Raw genomic sequence first — 21,000 nt, 5'->3', positions numbered from 1 at the left:
GGAACGTAAAATAGAAAGCTTGAATCTATTTTGTCAAGTTTATCTGCCCTTTATAGAATTCAAATTTTCTTTTTCTATTCTTGAGAAAATTGACTGTCTACTGTCTTATTGCACACTGTTGCAATCTCAATGATAAAGTTAACATTTAATGCAGTAACCAAGAGTGAATAGACTGTTGAAATATATAAATTCATGCAGTACCGTACAAATTAAAAGTCGGTCAGCTCAGTTCACCAGACGGCTAACTTTGTTCCGAACAAAATGTCAATAACGTGGGACCTGCCTCCTGACTCTCTCTCTCAGAGAGGAAGCAATGGCAGACCATCACTGACAATGACTGCCAGGAAACTGGTGCAGGGTAACCTACAGGCTGAGCATATGTGAATAAATGAACAAATCATGTGGACTGATGCTTGAAGAAAAAGCGCTCGCTTGTAGGGCACTACTTTATGTTTCAGGTTTTCTGAAAGTCTTTCACAGTTAATAAATTGCTTTTGAAATGTTTTGAAAGTTAAAACAATTATTGCTTTTAGATAAATATTGTAGCCAATTGGCAGAGGACTATATTTTAAGGAAGCAAGTTTAAATGAATAACTGGTGCATTTGTGTTTTGTGTTGTTTGAGAGGGGAATGTTGAACAGGCTGCCAAAGGCACTTAGCTCTTAGAATAGTATCATCAGATTTTTAATTCATCTGAATCTCAATTAAAATTGTTCATCTGAAAGATGACTTTTTTTTGCAAATACAGGATTTGCTTAAGGTTATGAATAGTGTATGCACATGTGCAAAGAGTTCAAGTTAATATTGTACAATGCTTTCCACTGAGCTATTGCAAACACTTGGAAAAAGGCCCATCATGATTTTGTTGAAATGGTTCTCATAAACATTCTATTTGTACCATTTGGCTGCAAAATTATGAAATTGTTCATGAGAGTTCATTGATTTTTAGAAATGAGATTGTGCACAGAAGACACGTGGGTGGATTCACCAGCCATTGCTTATCATACATTTTAAATTGTGACTCGTGTTTGCTCCTTACTGCTGATGATGGCTTTACCTGAAATGAGAGGTAGAGATGAATCACGTCCATGGTAAATACCAAGAGTAATTGGTGCCGTCTGTGCAGACGTCCCTTATGTGCAGCCATTTCTTCTAGGCATCTTGGCATTCATAGCACACACTTCATTTCCGCAATGCAAACTTGCGCTTAATTATCAAGTATTTAGACTACTGGAAATTGTATGCAATTTCTAACTGAAGTACACAAGGTCACCCAGGTCTCACATTTTTAACATTGGGAAAAGTCAATGTATTGCTTCATCTATCCTGAGGAATATGAGCCAGTTTCTTCAATCACTTTTCTCTTAGGACAGTCCTGGCAAACCTCTGTTATACTGCTCTGTGACAGGTTTTGCCAATGTACCATTTGTCTTCCCAATTGCTTGTTCAGTTGCGTACTAACTTCAGTGACTAGTAGCCATGGACACCTGGACCCTATTTTTACATCTATACTTCTCAACCTCTCATTATTTTGAAAAATGTTCTGCATTTCCATTTTCTTTGTTAAGTCCGCAGAAGTGAATACCATAACTTGCATTCTACTTCATCATCTGTCATTTTATCCGCTATTCACCTTGGCCTGCCCTAGTCCTCTTGAAGCCTTTTTGCAAGGATCAATAAAGATCCATTAGACGTAGGCATTGGAGATAACTGCAGTTAGTTCCCACGTCCACGTTTTTATAAATACTGAACAGCCTTAGGCCTAGCATAGACCTGTGCAGTACCATACAGTAATAGCCTACCATCCTAAGAATGATATGTTTATTCCTACTCTCTCTTTTTCCTATGAATTAGTTCTCAATACATGCTAATATACTTCTGTCTCATATATTCTCTAATTTTGTTGACTGATCCCCTGTCTGGAACCTTGTTAGAATACACCTGACATCCAAATCGACCACATCCACTGTTTCTCCTTTGTCTAATCTATAAAGCCACATCCTTAAGAAATGCTTAAAAGTTTGTCAAGCATGATTTCCCTTTCATAATCTTTTTCCTCTCCTCAATTTTGTCCTTATTATTCTAAATACCCACCTTCCCACACCCTTTTATAATAGAAGGGAAAAGTGTTCGAATTGAAAGACTCCAAACAGACAAGCCAATAATCGTCTACACTCAATCTTCCCTCCTTTAAATTAGGATGTGACATTTGCCACCTTCCAGTCAGCAGGAACCTTTCCAGAACTCATGTAGTTATGAAAAATAGCCACCAAAGCTCCCATTATCTCTATTGCTAATTCCCTTCAGCACTTTAAATTGAAACTCAACTGGTCTATGAGATTTATTAACCCTCAATCCTGCTAATTTTTCAAACGCAGCCTCTGCTAGTAGTAATTTTTTCAAGCTTTTCAGTTCCACGAGCCCCTTCATTAGTTAATGTTTCTGGAAGATTTTCTGTGTCTTTGGTGAAGCCAAATGCGGGACTAATTTTCTGCCATTTCCCTGCTCTTTACTTTGAATTCTTTTATCCCCAAATATAACGGATCTTAATTGATCCTTGCTAAACTTTTTCCTTTTGCATATTGATAGAAACTTGATTAATAGCCCTCCTTTAATGTTCCTCTAGTAGCATTCATATTCTCCCTCCCTTTACCAGTTTCATGATCCCCCTTTGCTGTGTCCGAAATTGCTAGCCAATTCCTCGGGCTGTATCTGGTATTCTTATAAACCCTTTCCATTGATCTAATGCAATTATTAAGTACTTCTGATAACCAGGTTAATTCACTTTTTTGTCTTTTGAGTGTTTTTTGCCTTAAAGGAATTTATATTTGTTGTAAATATTGTCTGTTCAATTTAGCCATTTCCTGTCTACTGTCAAATCTTTGTGTGAATTTTCCCAAAAGTACTATAGCTAAAGTTGCACCTCTTAATTTCTTTTGCTCTCATTTTAAAATGTTAGCTTCAGAATGAACTGTCACATTCAAACTTGATATAATAATTTGTTATATCTTGCTCATGATTTCCGAAAACTCTCGAGGATTATTAATTAGCTTTTTCTCAGTAGAAAACACCAGATCCATTGGACCCCTGTCCTGGAGTTGGCTCCTTAACAAACTATTCCAGAAATCCATCAATTTACACTCCAGGAGTTCATACTCCATTGCACTTATGCTGACGTGGTTAACCCACTTGCGGTGCAATTTAAAAATTCCCATTATGACTGTTATAGTATGTTACACGTATCTGTAATTTCTTGACTTATTTTGTGCCCAGCATTTATGTGACAACTTGGTGTGGTACAAGCATTTCTCACAAATGCTTGCTTCTCCTTGCTGTTTATTGCTCTACCAAGTCTTTTTCTGCATTTTGATCCTGTGATGTCAGATCATCTCTCTCTAATGTACTGATATCATCCTTTATCATGAGTCCTTTCTCATAAATGGAGTCGTTAGGTAAAGGGGAATTACAACGAGATCTGGGTGTTCTTGTACATCAGTCAATGAAAGCAAGCATGCAGGTACAGCAGGCAGTGAAGAAAGCTAATGGCATGCTGGCCTTCATAACAACAGGAATTGAGTATAGGAGCAAAGAGATCCTTCTGCAGCTGTACAGGGCCCTGGTGAGACTGCACCTGGAGTACTGTGTGCAGTTTTGGTCTCCACATTTGAGGAAGGACATTCTGGCTATTGAGGGAGTGCAGGTAGGTTCACAAGGTCAATTCCTGGTATGGCGGGACTATAATATGTTGAAAGATTGGAGCGACTGGGCTTGTACACACTTGAGTTTAGAAGGATGAGAGGGGATCTGATTGAGGCGTATAAGATAATTAAAGGATTGGACACTCTGGAGGCAGGAAGCATGTTTCCGTTGATGGGGGAGTCCAGAACAAGAGGACGCAGTTTTTAAAAATAAGGTGTAGGCCATTTAGAATGGAGTTGAGAAATGTCTTCATGCAGAGAGTGGTGGATATATGGAATGCTTTGCCCCAGAAGGCAGTGGAGGCCAAGTCTCTGGATACTTTCAAGAAAGAGATGGATAGAGCTCTTAACGATAGTGGAATCAAGGGTTATGGGGATAAGGTAGGAACAGGATACTGATTGTGGATGATCAGCCATGATCGTAATGAATGGTGGTGCTGGCTCGAAGGGCCGAATGGCCTACTCCTGCACCGATTGTCTGAGGGCTCTCCTCTCTCTCTCTCTCTCTCTCTCTCTCTCTCTCTCTCTCTCTCTCTCTCTCTCTCTCTCTCTCTCTTTTGCATATCCCTCCTAAATGTAGAATATCTTTGGATAAGCATATGCCAATCTTGCTTGCTTTGTAGCCAATTCTCTATAATGGAAATTAAATCACATCCATTTACCTCCATTTGTGTATTCAAACTATTAACCCTTTTGAGAATGCCATGTATGTTCAGATAGTGTGTCTTTAATGAGAACTTTTTTACATTATTCACAGTGATTATATTTTATTTTATGCTTGCCATTCTTTATCTGTCCTGAATTTTTCACTTGTTACTCTTCCATTTCTTCTACTTTTGCTTTGTTCGATTCTGAGCTCTCCTTTAAAATCCCACCTTCCTGTCAAACTCATTTAAATCCTTGCCAGTAATACTAGCATTTTCCCTGCGAGGGTGTTAGTTCCAGTCCGAACCAAGATGCATCCTGTCTGTTTTATATAGGCCCTGATGCCATCCCTTCTACACTAATTTTCAGTTGCCCATCTGTTTGTATGTGGGACTGGGAGTAATCCTGAGATTAGTGCTTTACGGATCCTGCTTTTCAAACTCCTTCGTAGTTTCTTGAAATCTGCTTTCAGAACCTCATGCCTCTTCCTACCAAAGTCATTGCTGTAGACATAGACCAGAGCCTGTGTCTGTTCTCCTCCTTTTCTCAGATGTAATGCAACTGTCCTTTATCATTCTCCTCCCTAGCACAAGAGAGGTCACACTCCATCCTGGAGTTAGGTTTCTGGCTCAAATACCTGTCAGTCCCCCAAACGAAAGACTCCTGTAAGCATTCTGTTCTTCCGTGCTTCTTCCTCCCTTCGTATGCAGCTCAGCTGCCAGTGGTGCCACCAACTTGGCTCTATTTAAATCTCTGAGACTATCACCTCATCAAGACTCAGAGCAAAAGTTAGTTTATGAGTGAGGTTATCTCAGAGGACTACTGCACCACATGCTTGTTTCTTTTGAGCTGCCTGGCAGTCATCCTTTCCTTATCTGCTTGTACACCCCAAGTTGTGGCATGACTTGTCCCTAAATGTGCTATCCCATGTCCTCTGCTTCTTGCGTTCTGAGCTCATTTTTTGCAATCTCCTTATCTTTACTTGTGTGTATCCATGAATGTTCATATTCTACAGGCTGCATGTTCCACTTGGCCTACTGACTTCTAATAGTCAGTGCAGTTAAAATACAAGTAGAATAACTTAGCAGTTATTCACCTATCAGCTCCTTCTGCTGCTTGTAAATAGGAGCTTAATACTGGTAGATGAAGAAAATAAATTGGGGGGGAGAAAACCTTTTCTCCCGACTTAACTGACTAAACTCCCTGTGCTTGAAATCTCCTCCATTCTGTTTGCAAGCTGCACAGAGATTCCTGTATTTGTGCATTTTTGGTGCTGCACAGCAAGAACCAGACTGAATAGGTTTAGCTAATAAATTACTGTCCAGAATTTGTTTACTGTGCCTAAGATTGGAAGAAGCTGACTACTTTTTCTTTGTCGTGCTTTATTTTCTTACCTTACTTCAATTCTTAGTCCTGCTAAAAGTAATTAACTGGTTCAATACAGTCCACACTTGGAAACACATATCATAATATGGCTCTCTGATGAAGGGTCTAGGCCCGAAACGTCAGCTTTTGTGCTCCTGAGATGCTGCTTGGCCTGCTGTGTTCATCCAGCCTCACATTTTGTTGTCTTGGATTCTCCAGCATCTGCAGTTCCCATTATCTCTTATAAATAACCTCATTTTTGTTCGGTTTACTTTGGACTGTGGCATAAAAATAGGAAAACATTAAACTTTAAACCAAAGAAGCTGAAAGAAAATTTTATCATTTTAAAAATAAGTCCCTGCACGTGTTGAGAGCTATGCATACAGAGTGGTGTTATTTGAGCAGTTGGGAAGCAGGCTAGACACTGACCATAAGCATGTGTATTCAGAGGCAGTCAATCAATTGGTTTATCGACTGACCAGTTGTGTGGATTCAGGAGACCTCAGCACAGTCACAGTTTCCTATTTGGTTTGTGGGCAAGTGGTGACAGCCATGTTTGTGTATGATTTAGGAGAAACTTCCAACCTGAAAAGCGAGAGCCTCCAAATCTGAATAGCTCTGTCCTTTTCCGTGTCTCTATCTCTCTCCGCACTTGTTTCCCTCTGTTTCTGTCTGTCTTGCTCAATTGTGTTTTCTCTCTCTTTCCCCCGCCCCTTAACACTCTCTCTATGCTTGCGCTCTTTCATGTTCTTTTTTTCTCTCTGTCTCCTCTTTCACTGTCCTTCTTCCACACACACTCGGTTTTTTCTTTGTCTCTTCCTTTATCTGTCACTTACTATGTAATACGCGCTCTCACTCTACCCACCCAGTGTCTGTTTGTCTTTCTTTCCTTCCATCTCTCTCCACCCCCTTGTCTCATTGTGGTCTGTAACACAGCTTCTCACTCTGATTTCCTGTAGACTGTTCTCTCTGCATATGATCCCGTTGAAAGGAAAAGGGGGAAGAAAACCTTCAGAGCCACTGGAACTGCAAATTCTCAATCAGTGAACAAAAAAATTTAGAATCTTTTATATTCAACATGTTTTGTCATTAAGAAAGAATTAGAAGGGGTCAAGGCAGCTCATCACCTTGGTCTAGGTTGATGTCAGAACTGTTTCTGACTCTGTTTCACCTCTCCACCAGCCCATCCACCCACCGTTCTTCCTCGCATACTATATTTACACATTTTGTCTCTTTGCTTGCCTGTGTGTACGAAATTTTAAAGGTGATATAATTTAACTTGCAAGTTAGCAATTTTTTTGTTGGAACTTGCTGCCCTGAATGTTGAAGGCTGTCAATTGCTTATAGTAAGGAATAAACATGTTTTTGATGTCCCATGGAATGCAGCAGCATACTGTATGGATTGTAAAATGGGGCTGAATTCACAAGTCACCATGACTATATTGACTGTTGGAACAGGTTTGGTAGACTATATAGTATACTCAGGTTCCTGTCTTCTGTGTTTTAATCTAATGCTTTAGCCTTAAGCCACAGATGTAATCTTGCCAAGGATTCAGGTAATGGTCATTACAGGTCCACATTTTGGGGTCATTAGAGGCATTCTCAGATTGAAGGGCATTGAATTTAGTTGTAGAAATTGATTCATAGCTGCCACGCTCAAGCAGTGATGACAATTTTGATGGCATGTTGTTAGCATAAGTTCTGAAAGTTTAAGTATTGTCTTATTGTTTGATGCAGTGATGTATTGATACTTTCTACTGAACTGGGACAATTTCATGCTCTGAATCATGTTTGAAATCAAATATATTGAGCATCAGAACTTTAATCTTTCTCCTAATAAAATAGCATGGATTAAAACTAACTCATCCTCAGCAAACCTTTTCAATTGGTTTTTGATTCTTGTTTGAAACGACTTTGAATCTGGTGTTAAATGAATGTAAGTACATATTATTTATATAATGAAAGGTGCACGGATCAGTGATATAAGGAGGATATCCAATTTTTATTAGAATTTCTATAAGTAAAATAGGGAGGCAATGCTGAGCTACTGACTGGAGGCAAAGTTGGCAGATTTGCTGCATGTGATTGTATTGACTGTGTTTACTTATAGTTGAAGAGATGTATAAACAAACATTTTGTCCGGAAATTTTTTTTTGAAATATAACTTTGGGTCTCAATTTTGGAACCTTTTTAAACTTTGGCTAGCTGATGCACTTTGAGCTGGTACTATGATCCATATCAACTTTTAACAATAAGCTTCATTTATATTAATGTCTTAAATACAGTAAATTGGGGAGAACTTCCACAGTGAAAACTGTCAGTGTGGGGTCTGATGAACATCAGGATTGCTGAAGAGGTTAGATCTTGAGAGCTTGGAATATTTTATGGTTAGATGAAGATGTTTATGAAGATAGGAAAGGTCAAGTTTTTATTCAATGCATTTGAAAGCAAGAATACCATCAGTCTGCATTGGCTGCTGGTCAACGTGAGTGATGCACGATTGAAACTTGGTACAAGTTAGGGTATGAGCAGTAGAGTTCTGGAGAGGTTTCAGATCATCAAGTATGGGAACTGGGAGTCTGGTCAGGCGAACATTGAAGTTGTCAAATCTAAAAAGAGAGAAGATGCATGCATGAGTGTTTGAGCAGCAGATGAACTCTTTCCTGTAGTTGGTATGTCAGTATGTAGGGGCCACCTTTTCAAGATAGTCAAAGAGATTGAGGACTGAGATGAGAAACATCTCTACTAAGAGAATTGTTAGAATTTGGAATGTGCTGCCTGGGAGAGTGGTGAAGGCAGATTCCATAGGAGGTTCCAAAAGAAGGCTGAATATATGTTTGAACGTGATGAAATTAGAGGGTTACAGAGATGGTGCTGAAGGGTAGGTCTTGCTGGGTAGCTTTTTTGGGAGCTGGTATGGATATAATGGGTTGATTGGCCTCCTGTGCCCTAAAATTCTAAGATTCCATGACTCTTAAAAAGAGGGGCAGAAACGGGCAGTGTTTTAGAGGTGAATTGGATAATTTTGATAGTAGAATATGTGATGTGGGAGCCCACCAAGTATTGTCAGGTCCAGGCTCAGATACTGAACTCAGCAAGGGAAAATGAAGTTTGCGCATACCAGAGACACAGTCTCTAGACCCTACCACAATGTTTGTTTAGTTGGCTAGGATTTCAATTAATCTAGTACTGAAAGTCGACAAAGTTGGAGACAGTGATGAGCAAGGTGTTGGTGAGCCTTTTGTCCCTTTTCTTAATAGAACGTAGTTTTATCAGTTGTAATAAACTGCATACATTTATTTCTGGCTTCTGAAAGTGATGCTGAATCTTTCATCTTAAAACTGATGTCTGTACATGAGCGAAAATCTTCGAATTTAAACTCGCCTAATGCAAGGTGCAAGGATCAGTTGTTTGCACAGTAGCAAAGGTAAGCCTAGTTTCATCCCTAGCTTGTCTAGATTTTTAAGTGGTTGAAGGTACTGTGTTATTTGTTCTGAAACTTTTAATCATGACTTAATTTTAGACTTGAATATTCTTTTTTCACTCCAAGCCTGAGTACTATTAATATCTGTGGCAAAACATTTTAATTGTCTTATCGTCACTTGGTGACATAAGCCCACTAACTGACTGAGGAACTATTGCTGTTCATTTGTTTAATTATTTTGTGTCTGCTGTACCTTGTGTGATTTGAACTGTGTACTGTGGTTCATAAATGTAATATTAAGTACAAAGTCAACATTTTTCAATTTGATGCACAATTGAAGGGAAAATAGAGGAGTACGACTAATCTGATGATCTTATGTTTCAAATTTGAAAACTAAAAATATAAAAGCAAAGAGATTATTTGGAATATATGTGAACTGAGCCCAAGCCTATTCAAACCCCACCTGTGGCAGGGTGCCGGGGGTCAATAGACAATAGACAATAGGTGTTGGAGTAGGCCATTCTGCCCTTCGAGCCAGCACCACCATTCATTATGATGATGGCTGATCATCCACAATCCGTATCGTGTTCCTGCCTTATCCCCATAACCCTTGATTCCACTATCTTTAACAGCTCTGTCTATCTCTTTCTTGAAAGCATCCAGAGAGTTGGCCTCCACTGCCTTCTGGGGCAGAGCATTCCATATACCCACCACTCTCTGGGTGAAGAAATTTTTCCCTCAACTCTGTTCTAAATGGCCTACCCCTTATTTTTAAACTGTCCTCTGGTCCTGGACTCACCCATTGCTCTATTTAGTCACCTTTAGGATCAATAACTCTCAAGTGGATGAAAGTCATCCTGTGTCTTGAGGAGCTGCTTTATAAGATTTTGTTTCTAAAAGACATGAGCACCAGGAAGAGATGAGCTATGCGTTTTTTAAATTTTGTACTTCCTGGGACTGCACTTGGGAAAACATTCACTTCTAGTCAACAGTGAAACACTGCTAACAGTAACAAATTAGTAAGTGGGATAAGAAGCTCAAGGGAAGTAAAATTTGGTGTATGTGAGAAATAGGTTAATAATTCATCCAAATTACTTACTGTTGCACATGTTTTTCTAATTGACTTATGCTAAGATTTTTTTCATCAATACTGTGATACAATTAGAAATATAGCCTTTGGAGTCTGGCAGAAACTGTTTACTTACTGAGCCAAATTCATTAACCTAACATGCTTTATTTAATTAAAGGTACAATGGAAGAGCTTCATAGCCTTGATCCTCGACGGCAGGAATTGCTGGAAGCAAGGTTTACAGGAGGTGTGAGTACTGGGAGTGGAAGTGGAAGCACAGGAGCAAAAGTAAGCCTACTTTCATCCCTAGCTTGTCTAGGGGACGGTTTTTAAGTGGTTAAAGGTACTGTGTTGTTTGTTGCTGAAACTTAAGTTTAGACTTGAATATTCCAACACACAGCCAATTGATCCCTCACATTTTATCGTCTGTAAACTTGAGCTCATCCAAAACTCTGTTGTCTTAACTTGCATCAAGTCTCATTCCTCATCACCCTTGCGCTTGCTAACCTACATTAATTCTTGGTCAGGCAATGTCTTTGTTTTAAATTCTGATTCTGTTTTTCAACGCTTTGGACTTTGCAGTTTTTTTGTCAGTACTCACTGCCAGCCCTGCATTCTGTCATCATCCTGCAGTCTTAATTTTTTGTGCAATCTCAGTTATAATCATTCCATTATTGGTTGTTCCTTCAGTTGTATTAGCCCTACAATCTAGAATTCCCTTTGTATGCTTCTCTATCTGCCTGTTTAATATCTCTTTCTATGGGTTGGTGTCATGCGTTTTCTTATGGACTTGCTGTAAAGCATTTTAGCATGAATCTTTATGTCAACAACGCTACCCAAGTGTTACTATAATTTGAAGAAATGCCTATCTAATACCACAAAAGTCTTAAACACTTATTTTAAAGAAGACCTAACTCTAACCCTTTACTGAAGGTTTCAATGTCTACACTTTACTCAGGTTTTTCTAAAAATCCATTCTATTTTTAATAACTCAGGTTGTGATATGACGTTATCTTCTTTATTCAGTGTATCCATTTCCAGAAAGAAGCTGTAAATCTGCGTACAGGTAGAAAGCAGGAATATCGTAAAATAAAAACAGAACAATAAGGAAATACCATATTCTTACCTTTTGGGAAACTTTGGTGCTTTTTAATTATGAGCAAATCTTATCAATTTGGCTTAGAACAAAGAAAATTACAGCATAGGAACAGGCCCTCCGATCCTCCAAGCCTGCACTGGCATGCTGCCTGTTACATCTAAAACCCCCCTACCCTTTCAGGTAACCGTATTCTCCCTCTTCCTGTCCTATTTGTGTATTTGTTAAGATGCCCTTTAAAAGTGACCTATTGTATCTGCTTCCATTACCTCCCCTGGCAGCGAGTTCCAGACACCCACCATCCTCTGTGTTGGGAAAAAAAAACAACTTGCCTCATACATCACCTTTAAACCTTGCCCCTGGCACCTTTAAACCTATGGCCTCTAGTAACTGACTCTTCCACCCTGGGAAATAGCTTCTGACTGTCCACTCTCAAGTTACTTATTATTTCTTTTACATGTACAGGAAAACCCATATGTCACCAATTCAAAATCCAAGTTTAGCACAACTGATGTATTTAAAATCTTTAAGTCACACAGTCTACATCATGTGCCACAGGGATCAGTGCTGGGATCTTAACATTTTATTTTGGAAGGTAGATTGAAGGAATTAGGACCATTCTCCATGGAGACAAGAGATGGCTAAGAGGGGATTTGATGGAGGTTTTCAAAATCATAAATGGATTGGATAGATTAGATGGGGAAAAACTTCCTGCTGGTAAAAAGAATATGAATGAGAGGGTGCTAATTTAAAGTGACTTTGCATAGGAAGCTAGAGTAAAATGACTTTTCGCCGAGTAGTTAGAGCATGGAATGCGCTGCCTGGAAATGTGAAGACTGGCTCAACATGGCTTTATTATCCAAGTAATCATCCATTGCCCACTTAACGTGCAAGGGCTTGAAGCAAAATTGAGGTTGGCACTAGGCAATAATGCCTCAACTGAAGAGCCATTACAAGCATAATGGGCTGATGGCCTTCTCGTGCATTGAAAGGCTTCTGAGATATTACCTTTTTTAAATATTACTTGAATGAAAAAACAGAAAGAAGTAGGAAAGTAAGTTATGAGGAGAGCATGAGGTACAAAGGGATGTGGTTAGGTTTAGTGTGTGGACAGAGATCTGACAAATGGAGTATAATGTTGGAAAATATGAAATTGCCCATTTTGGCAGGAAGAATAAGAGAAAATTGTCTCAAAAGTGAGATACTATAGAGCTCCGAGATGCAGATGGATCTGGGTGTGCACATGCATGAATCACCAAAAGGTTAGTATGCATGTTCATAAAATATTATTGTTTGTAATGAGGGGAATTGAAAACAAGAGTTTGGAGATTGTGATTCAGTTGTAGAGGGTATTGGTGAGACCACATTTGGACTACTGATCTTTTTGAGCAAGGATGTAAATGAATGGGAAGCATTTTAAGGCAGATTTATTAGGCACGTACTTGGATTGGGATGGAAAGTTGGATAGACTAAGCAAGTATCTGCTGGAACTTGGAATAAGAGGAGACTTGATCGAAGCATCTAAGATCCTGACGTATTTTGGCAGGAAAAGATGTTACCTCTTGGGGTGATTCTGAAACTAGACGTTATTTCAAAATGAAGCGTTGCCCATTTAGGACAATCAAAGAGAAATTTTTTCAAGAGCTTAATATTATCTGGAACTTTCTTCCCAAAGGTTTGAAAGCAGACTGTGATTGTGTTTGTAAGGTAGCGATTGTTAGATTCTTGCGAAGCGAATGCTTGAAAGTGAATATGGAAAAAGTGATGTGAAGCTGTCAGATCAGCTATGATCTTAATGGTGGGGTAGACTTGATGGGCTGAGTAATTAACACCTACTCCTAATCTATATGTTTGTGTGTAAATGTGGTACTAAACTTTTGACCACAGATTTTAGGATTACGTCAAGTTAATGCAAGATTAATAAGAAGTTAAATGTTTAGAATGTTTTGAAATGTACATCATAAAATTAAAAAAAACTAACTGCCTTTTGTAATTTACCTTTTAAATACTGGTAATTTTTTTAACTCATTTTTGTTTGCTTTTCTGAACAGGCTTTAACAAATAATGAATGTTCTAACCACAGTTTTGGAAGTCTTGGATCATTAAGTGACAAAGAGTCAGAGGTATGTACAAGAGTTAATCATTTTCTTTTGTTATCCTGGGAGGTTTGACTTTCATTTCTGTCTTTTTCCCTTCATGGGAATACACCTTGCCATGCCTGAACTATATTATCATTAAAAGCCATTCGTTGTTTGGTTACAGTTTTGCCTGCCAGTCTCTGATTGCAATTTATCGAGGTTGGATTCATTCCCCTGTATTGAATTGGCTTTCCCTGGCTAATTATTCTCACTCTGGATTGCTGCTTGACATTTTCCATAGACCACCTAAACATTATGGTACAGTGGTCACTGTGTTACTTTGCAGACACTTGGTCCACATGGCATTCCTCCATTCCTAAGAACCAAGTCTATCAGTTGCTGGACTGGAAACATACTGTTTAAAAGAATTCTCCCCAGCATGCTGGAGGAGCTGTTGCACCACTTTCCCCTTTTGTAGTACAGTATTACTATGTGCATGAGGCTAATTATAACGACTGGATCATTTCAAGGTGGAATGCTTGGCAGGCTAGTGACCCAGAGCTGCAGGGGATCTAAGGCATAAGGTGCAATTTTGAGTTCAGTAAAACTGTTGTACCAGATTGTTAATTACCGATAGTATATTTTAGGGAAGAAAACCAGTGGCCTTCTGGTCTACATGTGACTCCGGACCCACAGCAATGTGATCAAATCATTTCAGTCCTCTGAAATAGCCTGGCAAGTCACTTAGTTTCGTGATAGCTAGAAAATCTCAGAAATGGAATGAAACTGCAAGTGTAGCCTGACTTTAAGGCACCAGAAATGATGGCGCAAACAGCCCTACCAACCATACAAAGTCCTCCTTAATAAAATTTGGGGATTAGCACTAAAGTTGGAAGAGCTGTTTCTCAGATCAGTCAAGCAACAAGATTAGACATAGTCATACTCGCAGAAGTATAGAAACAGGCAGACAACACTAGCCAGGGCATATCCACCAGAATTGCTGGTACAGTAGTATACATTTGAAAGGGAGTTGACCTGGGAGCCCTCCATGTTGTTTCCAGATCCCAATGAAGCCTCGTGGCATCAGGCCAAATGTGAGCAGGGAAACCACCACCTTTTTAATTATCACATTCTCACCCTCTTGTACTGCCTCTCCAAAACCAGAAGCTGTTGAATCTGTACATCTCCATGATGAACAGCACTTGAAGGCCACAGTCAGGGTGGCAAATGGCTCAGAATCCACTTTGTGTTGGGGTTTCAGTGTACCTGACCAAGAGTGGCTCAGCACCACAACCTGTTGAGCTGATCAAGTCCTGAAGGGAATGTTGTGAGGGGAAACAAAAAACGCAGTAACACATTTGACCTAATCCTCACCAATCTGCTTGCCATAGATGTATTTATGCCACTGCTGGTAAAAGTGACCACTACACAGTCCTTGTGGAGATGAGACCCTGCCTTCCCATATAGAATGTCTTCTGTAGCCTTTGTAGTGCTGTCACTGTGCTAAAAGGATTTGACTTTGAACAGATCTGGCAACTCAAGACTTGAGTAATCCTGAGGTGGCTTGGCTGTTAGCAGCGGAATTGTATTCCAAACATCCGCAGCCTCGTGACGGGGCGTAATCCCCCGCTCTACCACATCATCAAGCCAGGAGATAAGCCCTGATGCTAAGAAGAAAGTAGGAGAGCATTTCAGGAGCGGCAGTTGACATGCTTAAAAGCGAGGTTTCAGCCTGGTGAAGTAGTGGAACAGGACGACGTGCATAAGCAGCAAGTGACAAAGCTAATCAATTCCACCATCAATAGATCAGATCTAAACTGTGTAGTCATGAATGGTGGTGGACAATTAAAACAGCTCACTGGAAAAGGTGGCTTAACAAATATACTCATCCTCAGTAACGGGTAAGTGCAGCATGTAAGTTTAAAATTTACAGTTGAAGAAACAGCAATAATCTTCAGATATAAATGCCAAGTTGATCCATCTGTCTCTGGCACCCTCACAAATGCTAGTCTTCACCCAATTTTAATCACCATATGAGAATCAACTGGCGGCATTGGATACCGCAAGAGTCATCAGCCCTGACAGCATTCTGGCAGCAAGACTGAAGATGTGTGCTGTAGAACTTGCCATGCATCTAGCTGAGTTACTCCAATACAGCTACAACATTGGTATCTACGTGACAATATGGAAAATTGCTCAGGTACATCCTACGCATGAAAAATAGGACAAATCAACACGATCAGTAACTGCGGTCGACTCTCACTCATCAGTAAAGTGATGGAAAGTGTCATCAACAGTGCTGTTAAACAGTACTTGCTTAGCAATAACCTACTGTCTGACTCGGTATGTGGGTTCCACCAGGGCCACTCAGCCTTTGACCTCATTACAGCTTTGATTCAGACATTGACAAAAGAGTTGAATTCCAGAGACAAGGTAAGAGTGACTAGCCTTGACATTGAGGCTACATTTGACCGAGTGTGGCATCAAAGAGCCCCAGCACAATGAGTTAGTGGAAATTGGGTGGGGAAATCTCCACCTTCCACAGTTATATCTTCCTCAGAGAAAGATGGCCTGGTTATTGGTGGTGTATCATCTCAGCTCCAGGACGTCCCTAAATGAATTCCTCAAGGTAGTGCCCTAGTCACGACCATCTCTTACTGCTTCATCAGTGACCTTCCATGATGGAGGGATGTGATTGTACAATGTTCACCATTCATAACACTTCCAATAATGAAACAGTCCATGTCCAAATGCAGCAAGACTTGGATACATATCTAGATTCAGACTGACAGGTGGCAAGGCACATTGCCTCAAATGCCAAGCAATGACCATATCCAATGAGAGACACTAAGTGGCATAACCATCGTTGAACCCCCACAATATCATTATCTTGGGGTTACCATTGACTAGAAATTAAACTGGACTGGCCATATAAATACTATAGCTGCAGAAGCAGGTCAAAAGCTATAAATCCTGCAGTGAATAACTTGCCTCCTGATTTTTCTCTCAAAACTGTCTTCCACCTAAAAGGCACAGGCAAGCAGTGTGATGGAAAATTCCCTGCTTGCCTGGATGAGTGTAGCTGCAATAATGTTCAAGAAGGGTGACACCATCCAGGGCAAGCAGCTTATTAAATTTGCACCACATTCACAATCATTCATTCACTTCATCACTGATGTTTGTTTGTAGTAATGTGTACCATTTAAGGTACATTTCAGAAATTCACCAAGGCAACTTAGACATCATCTTCCAAACCTACAAACAATTCCATCTCTAAGAACAAGAGCAGCAGTTACATGGGAACACCATCACCTTCAAGTTCCCCTCTAAGGCAGTCACCATCCTGACTTGGAACTTTGCTGCTTTTCATTTTAGTGTAATTAGGTCAAAACCCTTATACTACCTCCCCCAGCAGCATTTTGGATCCATCTTCAACAGCTAATGGAGGAAGTTCACTGCTACCATATTTTGAAGGGCACCCAAAGATGGACAATAAAGGATGGTCAGCCAGTGATGTGGTGATCCAATGAAAACAAACTGTTGCGTCCCTCTTTAACTTCCTTGCAAAGTTGTTTTGCGACATTTTTACCTTTTGTGTGGTCTTTCAACCACTCAGCAATGTCATTGCTCCAGTTTTTATTTCATTCTTTATCTGTAGCCAAATAAACTTTCCTTGTTTTCTGTGGGAAGTACTATCTGTTTAGACTTGCAGTGTTATCCTTAGCCAACAGTGCTACGACTCCCTTATTTTTCTTTAATCGACCACCTCTTATCCATGAATACTTTGGGCCAGCTCGATTAGATTTCCACATGACATTCTGCGAATGCAATTCGCCAATCCTGTTTCCCACACTCTGTTTGACAATAACTCTGGTTTAATGCTTTCCTATTTACTCTAAATCCATCTAATAACTTACAGCCAGTTAGCACCAGAATAGGAAATACTATTTGTATTGTGTGTACATTATTGTTTCTGTAAGGTTCGCTCCTTTTCCCATATTCTTGACAAGTTGGTTCAAATGCTTTCTGACAGTACTAGCAATTGGTTCCTACCCCATGTAGTTGTAGCCATCTGACCTGCGTGGGGCATAGACCCCAGCCCCCTCAGAGTTGACCCCAATGTTCCAGCAATCTAAAGCCCTCCCATCTGCATAATTTTTCCAGACATATAGTTATTTGTTTCAGAGATAATGGGAACTGCAGATGCTGGAGAATCCAAGATAATAAAGTGTGAAGCCGGATGAACACAGCAGGCCAATAGCATCTCAGGAGCACAAAATGTGCTCCTAAGATGCTGCTTGGCCTGCTGTGTTCATCCAGTTTCACACTTTATTATCTTAGTTATTTGTTTTATCGTTAATTTCTATACGTACTTGTATGTACTGGTAGTAATCCAGAAGTTCCAATTTTTGACATCTTGCTTACTAGTTTCCTACTTGGCTCCCTAAATTCTGACGCAAGACCACAATTTTCTTTCTGCTTAAGGCATTAATGCTGACTGTTTGGCCCAGAGTGCGCTCTGGCACCAAGGAGGCAACACTATCCCGGATTCATATTTGCTGTTAATGAAACTTTTATGGATGGGAAGGCAAATAGTCAGGATGACAGAGTTCACAGTGGATATGTGCGGGTTAAGTGAGTGGAGCAAAAACGGCAGATACATTTTCCCACATTGTACTGTGAGGTCGTGCAATTTGGCCTTGGGAATAGTAGAGCTGAATATTATTTAATTGAGTAAAGACTGCAGAAAGTTGCAGCATAAAGGGATTTTGGGGTTTTTAAGCATGAGTCACAAAAAGCAGGCATTCAAATTCACTGGTAATAGGGAAGGCAAATGGATTGTTGCCCTTTATTTCAAAGGCAGTGGAGTAGAAAAACAGGGAGTAAGAGCAAATTATTTCAGATACTGAAAATAGAGAGGCCTTGCAAAAATTATACAACTCACTAGTCAGATCAGACCTGGAATACTGTGAGCAGTCTTTTTTTTTCCTCCTTATCTAAGGAAAGATATAATGGCATTGGAATCAGTCCAGAGAAGGTTCACTAAGTTGATTCTGGATACAAAACGATTTTCTTAGAAGTTGAGTAGTTTGGGCTCACGTTCAGTGGAGTTTAGAAGAATGAGAGAACTTATTAATATAATTCTTAAGGGACTTAATGAAGTAGATGCAGAGAGTTTGTTTCCCTTTATGGGAGAGTTTAGGATTAGTGGGCATAATCTTGAGTAAAAGGTCACCACAGATAAAACAGATGAGGAATTGTTTGAGTCGTGAATCTGTGGAATTCTTTACTGCAGAGAGCTGTTCAATCTGGGTTGTTAATTATATTCAAACCTGAGAGACATTGATCCCTTTAATCAGTAAGGGAATCGAGGGTTATGGGGATAAGACATAAAGTGGAGTTGTGTTGTCAGATCAGAATTATCTTTTTGCATGCTGGAGTAGCCTTGTTGGACTAAGTGACCTAAATTTGCTCTTACTTTTATGGCCTTGTTTATTTGACCTGGCTGTAAATTGTCCAGTATTATTGCTAGTCAAGTCATCTTTGTGTACCTGTGTACAGTTCAATTAGCCATGGTGCATTGACCTTGGCGGTGCTTTCCTAGATGAAACGTTGTTTTCATCGGCATTCTGAATCAAATGCTTTGGAAGCATGGGATGCACTCAGAGGATCCCTATGCTTACTTTCTTGCTCTGGGTTTATTATGGCTCCCACCTATTTGAGCATAAGAATATATTATTTGATTTGGTTTTGCAATTTGTCACAATTATTACTTCGCTTTTTGCATATATTTCTCTGGTCCTTTATTGTCCTTTTATTTGGTTATTTTTGCTTTTACAACGTTTTTGTTTTCTCTTTCACCTACTATAAAATTCATAACGGCGATGAATTAGGGCATTCTGTTGCCAGACACCCGGGGTTAAATGAGATAATCCTGGCAACCAAGTACTGGACTAAAAAGGCTTTTGCATATTTCAAACCCCTCCTTATATTGCATCATGGTTTTAAAACAGACGGAGAAATTTCTGTTTTGTAAACATTTTATTGGTGTATCTTCTGTGCCTCCTAATGATGCACGATTTGCAAAATGAAACAGGAGACCGAAAACCCTCCTGGGGAAAAAAAAAGCAGGAAACATACTTAACTGGGAATTCCTATGTACAGAAGGGTGATAAAATATTGAACATGGAATTTGTATGGTTATGGAGTGTTCCCCTGCTATTTTTTTCCTCATTGCTAGTCAACATCTTGAAGGTTTAGCACGAAATCTATGTTAGCATTAGAAACCTCAAAGTTAAGGCTAGTTCAGTGAGCTATAACTAGACTCTTGTGAGAAATTAAGAACAATGGGGGGAGCAACAAATATGGTTGAGAAGATACTATTTTATAATCTGTAATATTATTAAATAATTCTGTAATAATACCAGATTTCTAAAACATTTTTGTTTCTCCCTTCACCCCTTGTTTATGTCCCAATCTTTATGCCTCACTGTAATTTTTTTTGAAACACATGAATTGATGCTTGGCCCATTCCGCTTCCCAGTTGGGTGTCTGAAAATTCTCATGATTATTTGCTTGGACAGTTTAATAACTTTACTGTAACTAATGTTCTTATAGCAGTTCTACAGATCTTCAACTGGGGCTTTTGTTTAGGCTGGCAACAAATGATCTTTACTGATCTCACAAGTGTAAGTGCTTTTGGTGTACTCGCCAGAACTTATTTGGTCCTTGGTAACTCTTCATCATTGCATCTGAGGGGTGAATCTTTTCCTTTTTCTTAATGGCTCTATTGTGGTTTTGTAAGGGGCTATGTTTTCATTCGCACATTTTGTCAGATGATGCAGTCGCTTAGTAACAATACTTTCGGTGCCTTTTGACATTAGGACCATTCGGATTTGCATAGAAACAACATTAGAATAACTCATAAACATGTTGTTGGTTGGCTTGCTGAGCTGGTTCGTTGTTCCGCCGATGTTTCATTACCCTGCTGGGTAACATCATTACTGCAGCCTCCGATGAAGCACTGTTGTGTTTTTCAGCCTGGTATTTAAACTCTGGTGTCTGTTGAGTTGGATTACCTCACTTCCGGTTTTCCTTTGCAGTGGAGCGTATATAGGGTCTAGCTGTGTGTTTGTCGATGATCTTATTAGTGGACAACCAGTGGGAAAACTACGCCAAATGACAGAGTGCTACCCGTGAACAACTCTACTTCCTACACAAATGCCTGCGAAGCCTCAGTGGTTAGCACTGCACCCTCACAGCGCCAGGGACCTGGGTTCAGTTCCCGCCTCGGGCGACTGTGTGGAGTTTGCGCGTTCTCCCTGTGTCTGCGTGGGTTTCCTCCGGGTGCTCCGGTTTCCTCGCACAGTCCAAAGATGTGCAGGCTAGGTGGATCGGCCATGCTAAATTGCCCATAGTGTTCAGGGGTGTGTGAGTTATAGGGGAAAGAGTCTGAGTGGGATGCTTCAAGGAGCAGTGTGGACTTGTTGGGCCGAAGGGCCTGTTTCCACATTATAGGGAATCTAACCTGAAGCCAGGTATTACCATGCAGTATGAGCGACAAACCGTCCACCCTATCTAATCCTCTGACCTCTCCACATATCATCTTTTCTCTCCATCTTCGG

At 39.9% G+C, this 21,000-nt stretch overlaps 1 protein-coding gene across 3 annotated transcripts in view; it reads left to right on the top strand.

Annotated features, from left to right (window-relative positions):
* The window catches only part of tlk1a (tousled-like kinase 1a), a 135,897-nt gene that overhangs the window by 17,802 nt on the left and 97,095 nt on the right, over positions 1–21,000 (top strand). For all 3 annotated transcript variants that reach the window (XM_059647268.1, XM_059647267.1, XM_059647269.1), the window contains exons 3-4: positions 10,380–10,489; positions 13,349–13,420. In XM_059647268.1, the coding sequence (XP_059503251.1) occupies positions 10,380–10,489; positions 13,349–13,420 (182 nt within the window). The remainder of the gene's footprint in view (positions 1–10,379; positions 10,490–13,348; positions 13,421–21,000) is intronic.

Source organism: Stegostoma tigrinum, chromosome 7 (assembly GCF_030684315.1).
Source record: "Stegostoma tigrinum isolate sSteTig4 chromosome 7, sSteTig4.hap1, whole genome shotgun sequence".
Lineage (NCBI taxonomy): Eukaryota > Metazoa > Chordata > Chondrichthyes > Orectolobiformes > Stegostomatidae > Stegostoma > Stegostoma tigrinum.
This window is presented reverse-complemented; position numbering and strand designations above follow the sequence as displayed.